Below are 9393 nucleotides of genomic sequence, written 5' to 3' on the forward strand. Positions count from 1 at the left end.
GCCCCATATGACACATGCCTTTCCAGAGGTCATGACATGAAAGAAGAGCAGATTTTGCATCTCAGCCCTCCCCTCCTGGCCCCAGTCCTGCAGGGCTGAGGTAAAAAGCAATACATACTCCACACAGGCAAGGGGATGCCCTCCTGGCTCAAGGTGTCCAGTACACCCAGAGAGAGCCCATCTCTCTCCTTTCACCCCATAACCAGGGACTCTGCTGAGCCAAACCCACTAGCCCAGGGGACCATGGGACACTCTCTGCAGGGCTTCGTCACAGGAAGGGAGGCTCATCTGACTTGATCTCAGAATTATTTTTTCTGGATAGAAGCTGGCAGGCAGGCCAGGTTCCTGCCTATGTGCCCATCCCCTCGGCTCCCTGGTCCCCAGGAGGGGGTCTCCCACCACCATCTGATTCTGGGCCAGGCTCTGGCTACCTGGCCAGGCTGACCTGAAGTGTGGCCTGCAGAGCGTGGGGTCTCCCGGATCCAGGTCTGGAGACTGGTTGCCCCAGCCATCCCCAAGTCCTTGCCTGTCCCACGCACACTCAGACCAAAAACCCCCACAGAGATGCACACAAGGACCCACTAAGATGTCACTTACTGGTCTGCACGTCACACGTCACTGGGGCGTCAGACTCCTGTATGGGGAGAAACGGGGAAACACTTTCTGTGGGCTCCTCACCGGCCTTCCTGCTTCAGTCAGCCCTCCCAGCACACAGGGCTAAGAGGACCTCCTCACAGCGCCCAGGACACACCCTCCCCCTCAGAGTGGCCTGCTGCTCTAGTCATTCCCCTACCAGCTCACCGCTTGCCTGGTCCCACCTCAGCTCCCTTGCCCAGGTGGGCACCGGCCTTGGTTGCCCTCTCTCTGGCTCTCTATGCATGAAAACCCTCTCCCATACTCCGCTGAGGGTTCTCTCAAGGCTCCATCTGCATGCAGGCCTCTCCCCACCAGCCCATCTTCAGAGACCCCCACTCAGTCAGTGCATCTTTACCCACTCATCATTCCTGCTGCTGGACACCCCCCTTTCCTCCTCTTGGGGAGCTCCAAAGCTGTTTCTTCCTCTGCTGCCCACAGAAGGTGTGTGAACATGGAGCCTGAGGGGTCAGCCAGCAGGGAAGCAGTCCTGAAGCTTCCTGTCCACCTTCCACTACAGGGGGACTACCACCCAGGCCTTCCATTCCAGGTGCTTCTATGAAAATGTCCAATTGTGTCCAAGGGAGAAAAGCCAGGTGGTACGTTCTTGGAGAGGGAAAGGCAGGGTGCCCTTCTCCCCCCTCCAACCCATGTGGGAGCTCTGGGTCATCAGAAATGCACATGGGGCCCGCTGGCTTCCCACGAGCCCCACGTCTTCCTAGAACACTCTGGGCCTCTCTTGTCTCTGGGCCTTCGCGCATACTGACCTTCTGCCTAAAGGGCCCTTCCTACACCACCCCCTTCACTTTCACCCACCTTCTCCTTACTCCTCCTTCAGGTCTCAGCTTGCAGGCCACCTCTACTAGGAAGTCCTCCGTGATGCTCCTAGGAGGCTCCTCCTCTGCACCCCACATCCTCTCTGCTCTCCCCATGGAACCACCTCCCCACTGACTGTGACCACCTGGCAGGCGGTCACCGTGCTCACAGTGACCAGAGTGTGTGTGTGTGTGGAATAGACATAAGCCATGCAGACAGGCAGGCTGGGGGGGCTGAGTTCCGGTTGCAGGCTCCCTTCTTCCATCTGTGCCCTCCCCCACCAGGGACCATCTCACCCTTGTCTGAGCTCCCAAGACCCTCCCACCACCACTACCCAGGATCCCTACTCCCCCAGACAGCACCCACCTGCTCCCCACCCTTCCCACGGATCACTGGCTGTGGCAGGGCCATCTCCAGCCTGTGTAGGATCCAGGCCATCAACCTGCAAGAGGGAGAGAGAGAAGGGGCCATGTCCAGGCAGGAGAACTCACAGGAAGACTGAGGCCAGAGTCAGACCCCTCCCCAAGGCAGGTAGCAACCTGCCAGAAGATGGACCAGAACCCAAGTGCCCAGCCCTGAACACCACTGCCCCATCCCTGGCCTCCCCAGGTGAGCCTTTGGTGATTGTTCAGACCCCAGCAAGTAACTCAGTCCCCCACTACCCTCTATCCCATCTCTAAGATTCATTTCCAGCCCCTCACACACTGCCAGGGTGGGAGCACTTAGCAGTACCTATCTTGATTTTATTTTTTTGGCCACATGGCATCAGGGATCTTAATTTCCCAACCAGAGATCGAACCCGTGTCCCCTGCATTGGAAGAGCGGAGTCTTAACTACTGGACCACCGGGGAAGTAGCTATCCTGATATTAAATGTGTCTATCCTTTGAGCTAACAACTCCCATTTCCTCTGATTCACTTGCACATGAACGTGATGATGCCTGTAGAAGTATATTAACTGTCGCAAGAGTGGAAACCCACCTAAATGTCCACCGAATGGTTAAATAAAAGCTGGTACATGGGTATAATGAAGTAGTATGCAGCCGCTGAACTGCTTTTATGTGTAAAAGCATTGTGTAAAAAGCATTTATGTGTAAAAACAGTGGAACTGACCTTTATGTGTAAAAACCACCTCTTAGATACATCTTTAGGTTAAAAAAAAAAAATGAGATAAACCGGAATCTACTGCTAGAGTCTAGCGTATCTACAGTTTGCTGCTGCCGGGTATGTGTGTTTGAAGGAGAAATGTTCTCTGAGCTCGTCTGCATCTCGGAATTGTGCAGAAGCAGGAGAAGCTGTCTGAGAAGGCAATGGCACCCCACTCCAGTATTCTTGCCTGGAAAATCCCATGGACGGAGGAGCCTGGTAGGCTGCAGTCCATGGGGTTGCGAAGAGTCCAACATGACTGAGCGACTTCACTTTCACTTTTCACTTTTATGCATTGGAGAAGGAAATGGCAACCCACTACAGTGTTCTTGCCTGGAGAATCCCAGGGATGGGGTCACACAGAGTCAGACACGACTGAAGTGACTTAGCAGTAGCAGGTGAAGCTGCTGATGTGATTGCCCAGGGAGGGGGCGCTGCAAACCCGCTGGAATTTTCTCCCAGGTGCAGGTGTTACTTTTCTAATTCAAAAGACTCGTTTGAGGGGGGGGGGGGGGCGGTGCGGTACTGGGCTGGGGCCAGGCACTGAGCCTGCTGCCTGTAGGAGCAGAGGTGTTTGAGGGGCTCACCTGGCAGAGTCCTGTGGGGGCAGCAGGGAGGAGGCTTGAATACTGGGCTGGGGCTCTGGGGTCGGTTCTTCCTCAGGCTCCGGGGGGCCAGGAGCAGGCAGGGAGGGGCTCTCCTGGGCCTGCGGCACGGGCTTGATCTCCAGGGCAGGTCCTGGGGGCTCTAAATAACAGGGCGGGTGGGGGGGGGAGGATAAGGGGGACATGGTGGGGCTCCATGCACATGGGATCCAGATTCGAGGTGCCAATGTGACTGAGTGGGGAGCCCTTCGGGACCACCCAAACTGCCCCATCCTCAGACAGACATGGAGCTGAGGTGCAGGGACTTGTCCGGGCCTTCACGAGGCTGTCCCTGGCTTCCCAGCCTGGACTGGGGAAGGGGTTTCAGGGTTCCCACAACAGCCAGTTCCCTGCAAGCTGAACCCCTTCCCGAGCATCCTTGGAGCCGCATTTGTACCCCCAGCCCAGTCTGTGACCATCCCAGGCAGCCCGTCCCCAGGTTCCTTCCCCGTACCTGGACCCAAGGGAGCATCTGTACGCTCATCACTCCAGCCCTGGGTCAAAACAGGAAATAACGTCACGGAGGAAGAGGCCCGGTGCGCTCAGGCCCCGGCCAGCCCTGCCCCCCACCCCCCCACCGCCCCGCCTCATCCTTCCCCCCCAACCCCTCGGCCCTCTTGCAGCCCCTCCTCCCCACTAAGGACCCTCCCGGGAGGGACCCACCATGGGTCCCAGGGGTGAGGACCACTTGCTGGAGTAGGTAGGCCCTTCCTGGGTAGTCAGCTGCCTGCTCTCCCTTTTCTTCAACTCACCTCAGAAATTTTCGGGGGCTGAGGCAGCATTTTCTCCAGATTCTGCTCGAACCACCGGAGCAGCCAGGGCCCGGGCCTGCACAGGGGCCCGCGGTCAACTGAGCAAACTCAAGAGATCAGCCCTTCCCCGGCTCCCGTTCCGCACAGTGGGGACCTGGGACTGCATACTCTTAAAGGGCTTCCAGTGGTAGGGGGACTTCCGCCACCCTGAAATTCTGACCCAAGGCTGGACAAGGCTCTGGAACCACAGGCCCTGCCTTGGCCTCCTGGACAGCAGATGAGAGTTGAAGCTGCTTGCGGACCTGAATACAGCTTTGGGGTGGTGGGGTGCTCCCTGTGACTGGCACAGAGAAGTCTGGCTTCATGGATACGTGAACAGCGTGGTCACACAGGGCCCCATACTTAGAAAGGCTCATGTTTGGTTTAATGCTGTATTGTCACCATCTTAATCCTGCATTTTCATTTTGCAGTGGGCCCCACCATTTACATAGCTGGCTCTGGGATAAACATTGGGTCCCCAGATCCATCTAGCTTCCAGGCAGCCCCACTCTCTTCAGGGAAGCTCCATGCTCCCAGGGGAACCTATCTCCCAGGTGTGGCCCTAAAGAAAGCTGGCAAGTCCTCTGGGTGCCTTCATCCTTAATGGCTTTACTGGTCTCACAAGTCTCCAGAGTAACCCTGGGGACCCATGACCTAGGCAGCCTCCAGGGAACAAAAGAAATAGAGAGCAAGTGGGAGCAATGAATGAATAAATGAATGGTATGTGTGATTGTATATTCATTCATTCATCTCTTCTGTGCTGAGTCACCTTTGTACGGCAGGCACTGTGCTGGTCACTAGGGGTTTGGCAGTGACCTAGACAAACATGCCTGAGTTCAAGGACCCGACAGTCTAACAAGGCACAGGCAGGTGGAGCTCAGTGAAGCCCCTCCCAGGAGAGGGACATGGGCTCCCCCTTTTTCCACAGTCCACCCAGCCTGCCACCCTCTCAGTCAGTTCTGAGAAGTCAGAGCAAGTGGAACAAGAATGTCAGTTGCTCAGTCGTGTCCGACTCTTGGTCACCCCATGAACTGTAGCCCACCGGGCTACTCTGTCCATGGGATTCTCCAGGCAAGAATACTGGAGTGGGCTGTCTTCTCCTTCTCCAGGGGATCTTCCCGACCCAGGGACCGAACCCAGGTCTGCATTGCAGGCAGATTCTTTACTGTCTGAGCTGCTAGGGAAGCACCCTGAGAAGTCAGAGGCTGTGGCCAGCTGTGAGGCCAGCTGGGCACCCTAGTGTCCCCCATGGTGGCCCAGACCCTGCCTCTGGACACCCACCTCCAGGTGGCACCCACCTACACAAGGCCCATCCCTAAGCAGCTCACCCATGCCTTCTCCCCGTCCTCAGAAAGTGGCTCCTATCCAAGGATCTCCCAGTAATGAACACAAAAAACTATGAGCAGCACAGGGCCCATCATTCCCATTTTGTGGATGAGAAAAGTGAGGTCCAGAAGAGCCAAGAGGCATGTCCAAGCTCACACATAGAGGTAGTGGTGGACCCTGGGCTCTGGGCATGCTGAGCCCACCACACACACTATGGATGGGGCTCGGGGACAAGGACTCACCCGGGGTCTTCGGCCCTGGGGGCTTCACTGGGTTCATCTGCAGAAGAAAAGAAACCCGTCAGCTGCAAGAGGCCTGCCCAGAGCCCCCAGTCAACCCAACTCAAACCCAGGTTTGAACCAGGCCTGAGACATATGAGCTCTGGCCCCATGAACTCTTCCCCCAGAGCTGGGCCCAACCCAGCAGCCCCTAAGTGCTCAGTTGCTCAGTCATGTCTGATTCTTTGTGATTCCATGGACTGTAGCCTGCCAGGCTCCTCTGTCCGTGAAAGTCTCCAGGCAAGAATACTGGAGTGGGTTACCATTTCCTTCTTCAGGGTATCTTCCCAACCCAGAGACTGAACCTGCATTTCCTGCATTGGCAGGCAGACTCCTTACCACTGAGCCACTAGGAAGTCGTAGCAGCCTCTAAACCCACCACTATAACGCCATCCGGCCTTCTGTCCTTACCTGAGCTCCCAGTGTCGCACTGTTCAAGGATCTGTGCTCCTGCCTGCTGAGATAGACAGACAGACAGACGGACGTGGGCAGAGGATACAGGTGCGCTGGCCTCCCTGCCACCCTTTCCCCACCTGACCCACCTCAGCTCCCAACCCCAGTAGTACCTGATCTGGACTCTCCAAGCCCGCAGCAGTGTTCTGGGCGGACCTGCTGCTGCAGACGGGCTGCGGGACAACCTTCTCCACGCCCTTCCTGAGCCAGGTCAGCACCCAGCCTCTGGGACCGCTGAGGGACAGAGAGACCGGCCTGCCCTCAACGTCCCCAGCCCCTCCCTGGTCAGCATGGCAGTCCACAGCATCCTAAAGGCCTTGGTTTGAGCCCCAAGCCTCTATCTCCCACTGTGACTCTTCAGACACATCAGCTCCCTCCTAGAGTCTCGTGTCCCTCTCTGGAAAATGGGGAGCACCGATGCTTGCCGAGGTCAGGCCTGCCCCGTGCCATTCGAAGCCCACCCCACTGAGACACTCAGTAAGACAGCAGTCAGTTATCCTTGTGCCCAGTTAGCCTGGCTCCAGGGGGCCCCTCCTGCACTTGGCTCGTGTCTTGTGTTCTAGAAGGGTTGAGGGTTTCCTGTGGGGTGTTTCCTTGTGACCAGAGGCTTGTCAGCCTAAAGAGAATCACAGACTTACCGTCTGAGGCCAACCCCGCCACAGACATGCTCACTGGCACAACCACCTAGGGTCTAAAATGTGACCTTTTGGGGAGATTTCATGGGTAAGTCTGGATTTCTGTCTTCATGGGGAAAATCAGAAGCTCTGGCCACACCAAACCTGCATTTCACCTGAGCACTGAGAAATCTCTGGTCCCCAGCCTCCATTTCTCTTGGTCATATGGTTGATTTGGCCCAGGAGACCCCCCTCCTCTGCCTGAGGCTCCCCTCAGTCAATTACTAAGGAGGGCCCCCAAGCCCCCTCCCTAGCTTGGGTGGGGGCTGGCCCTGAGGAGAGGGGAGGGTGCTGCAGTACCTGTTAGCTTCGGGAGCCACAGAGACCTGGGCCTGGAGGGATGTGGGCGGAGTGAGAGCAGTCTCCTGGGTTCCTGGAAAGAGTCCCTCTGACTTTAGGACTGGACCCTCTCAGAGACCCGTTTCTACCATGCTGGGGAGGTCAAGTCAGAGGCAGAGGAGAGGGGAGAACCCTGAGGGAGTTAGAAGCCTGCAGTCCCAGCTCAGCTCAGCTAGAAAGTCCCCAGGAGTCTGCCCTTAGCTTCCCTGAGCCTCAGTTTCTTCATCTGTGAAATGGGTCTGCCAGCCTCATGGGCTACTGTAGGGCTCTAAGTGGAGGATACAGCCCTTCTCCCTCCCCTCCTTCCCCCCACCCACCAGCCAGGGCTTCCAGCACTCACCTTGAGAACCAAGAGTAGCCGCAGCCACTTCCTTCTCCACGCAGGGCTCCTCCGGTGGCTGGAGGGTTCAAACAGGGCCATGTGAGCCCCCAGTGATACCAGCCCTGGTACAGGCAGAGCCAGCCCTTGACCCACCCATGACCAAGCCCCCACAAGACCAAACAGGTCTGTTCTCACAGTGACCTCTGAAATCCTAGGGCCTCACCTCCCACCTGGGAGATAAAGTGTCTCCCAGAAAGCTGCCCCTCTCGAGTGTACATACACTTATATTTGCATATAGACCCAGACACAGATATTTGTTTGTACACACGTACATGTATATGCCCAGTCACATAAACATACACACACATATATAGGTGTATACAAATATACTTGTGGTTTTGCACTGACACACAAATATGCACTCATGAACACATTATTTCAGATCTATTAACACACAAATACACACACATATGTGCATACGTGCACAGGTGCACAAAATATGTATATAAATCTAGAGCTGTCCCAAGCGTGGACCAGGAATCAGTGGCAGTCTGCAAACTGTTACTGGTCCACAATGTTTAAAAGGTTTGCAGCAGATTGTATATCAACACACTGCTTCCTTTAAGGAGAAAGTCCTACTGCAAAACAACACCAGCTGAACTAAGCAGTGTGCTTAATACATAGTAGATTTATCTCTAGCAAGCTCCTGGTCTCCTCCTAGACTGGCAACAAACAGTTCAGGGCCTGGCTACTTTGATTAGTTCTGTTTTAGACTCTAGAGGTTAGAAAACAATGGTCAGTGGGCCAAATCCAGCCTAGTGCTAGCTTTTGCAAATAAAGTTTTATTGGAACACAGACACCATGTTCATTCATTTACATGCTGTCATGGCTGTTCTCACACTACAGTGGCAGAGTTGAGTAATTAACAGAGATCGTGTGACCTACAAAGCTTAAAATGTTTACTATCTGGCTGTTTACAGAACCAGGAGACTCCTGACACCCACGTTTCCTTTTGGCCCCAGCTTTCTCTCTTGTGGAAGCTGAGTGGGGGCAACTGACCCAAGCTGGGGATTCTCTGAGCAGCGAGGCCAGCATGACCTTCCTGGCTCTTCAGTTCTTACCAGGGACACTTCCTCTAGCTCGGTCTCCTCGGGGGCTGTTTCAGGCTTCGGCTCCAGCTCTGGCTCTGGTTCTGCCTCCTCCTCCTCTTGCTTGGTCTTCTGAGGTGTCCCTGGGGGCTGAGGCAGCACCCTCTGGACCCAGCCCAGCATGCTGACACCTGTAGGGGACAAAAGTCCTTAGGTATCCCCTGAGTGCTCACGGCTGCTCCCACCTTTCATGGGCTGCTTTAGTGAGTTACCTGTTTCCCTTTTCTTTCACCATCTTTAAAAACATTTTTGCAATTATCCGTCCAGGTATTTTCCTTATAGAAACATTCAAACCCACAAACATATGTGTGTAAAGAGGTGGGTCATGATAGTGTTACAGAAAAAGATGAAAAACATCCACATATCCACCCATGTGTTGTTTATTCGCTTAAGTCGTGTCTGACTCTTTTGTGAGCCCATGAACTGTAACCCACCAGGCTCCTCTGTCCACAAGATTTCCCAGGAAAGAATACTGGAGTGCGTAGCCATGTCCTTCTCCAGGGCATCTTCCCAACCCAGGGATTGAATCCGTGTCTCCTGCATTGCAGGCAGATTCTTTACTGCTGAGCCACCAGGGCAGTCTGTAGGAGTCTGGTTATTGGGAAGTACCTAATTGTTCATCTGTAAGCAGAGCACAAGCTAAATAAATATCCAATAACGGAATATTATGGAGCCATTGATTCTAAGTAGATCTATTTGAACTAACATGGAAAGACCTACATGCTCCAGACTCCAGTCATGAGCAAATTGAGTAAGTGCTCTGTACCTCAGTTTGCTTGTCTATAAAATGAGGATGTTAATAGTAACTATCTTGTGGAGATAACT

The 9393-nt window shown here is 54.7% G+C and overlaps 1 protein-coding gene across 1 annotated transcript in view; it reads right to left on the reverse strand.

Annotated features, from left to right (window-relative positions):
* The window catches only part of CNGB1 (cyclic nucleotide gated channel subunit beta 1), a 74049-nt gene extending 65358 nt beyond the window's left edge, over positions 1–8691 (reverse strand). The window contains exons 1-11 of the mRNA XM_065920510.1: positions 8542–8691; positions 7439–7496; positions 7060–7132; positions 6199–6319; positions 6044–6089; positions 5597–5633; positions 3990–4065; positions 3692–3731; positions 3181–3340; positions 1816–1891; positions 598–634 (exon numbers count right to left, since the gene is read on the reverse strand). Of these exons, the coding sequence (XP_065776582.1) occupies positions 598–634; positions 1816–1891; positions 3181–3340; positions 3692–3731; positions 3990–4065; positions 5597–5633; positions 6044–6089; positions 6199–6319; positions 7060–7132; positions 7439–7496; positions 8542–8691 (874 nt within the window). The remainder of the gene's footprint in view (positions 1–597; positions 635–1815; positions 1892–3180; positions 3341–3691; positions 3732–3989; positions 4066–5596; positions 5634–6043; positions 6090–6198; positions 6320–7059; positions 7133–7438; positions 7497–8541) is intronic.
* Between the last annotated feature and the right edge of the window lie 702 nt (positions 8692–9393).

This window comes from Muntiacus reevesi, chromosome 2 (assembly GCF_963930625.1).
Source record: "Muntiacus reevesi chromosome 2, mMunRee1.1, whole genome shotgun sequence".
In the NCBI taxonomy this organism is placed as follows: Eukaryota; Metazoa; Chordata; class Mammalia; order Artiodactyla; family Cervidae; genus Muntiacus; species Muntiacus reevesi.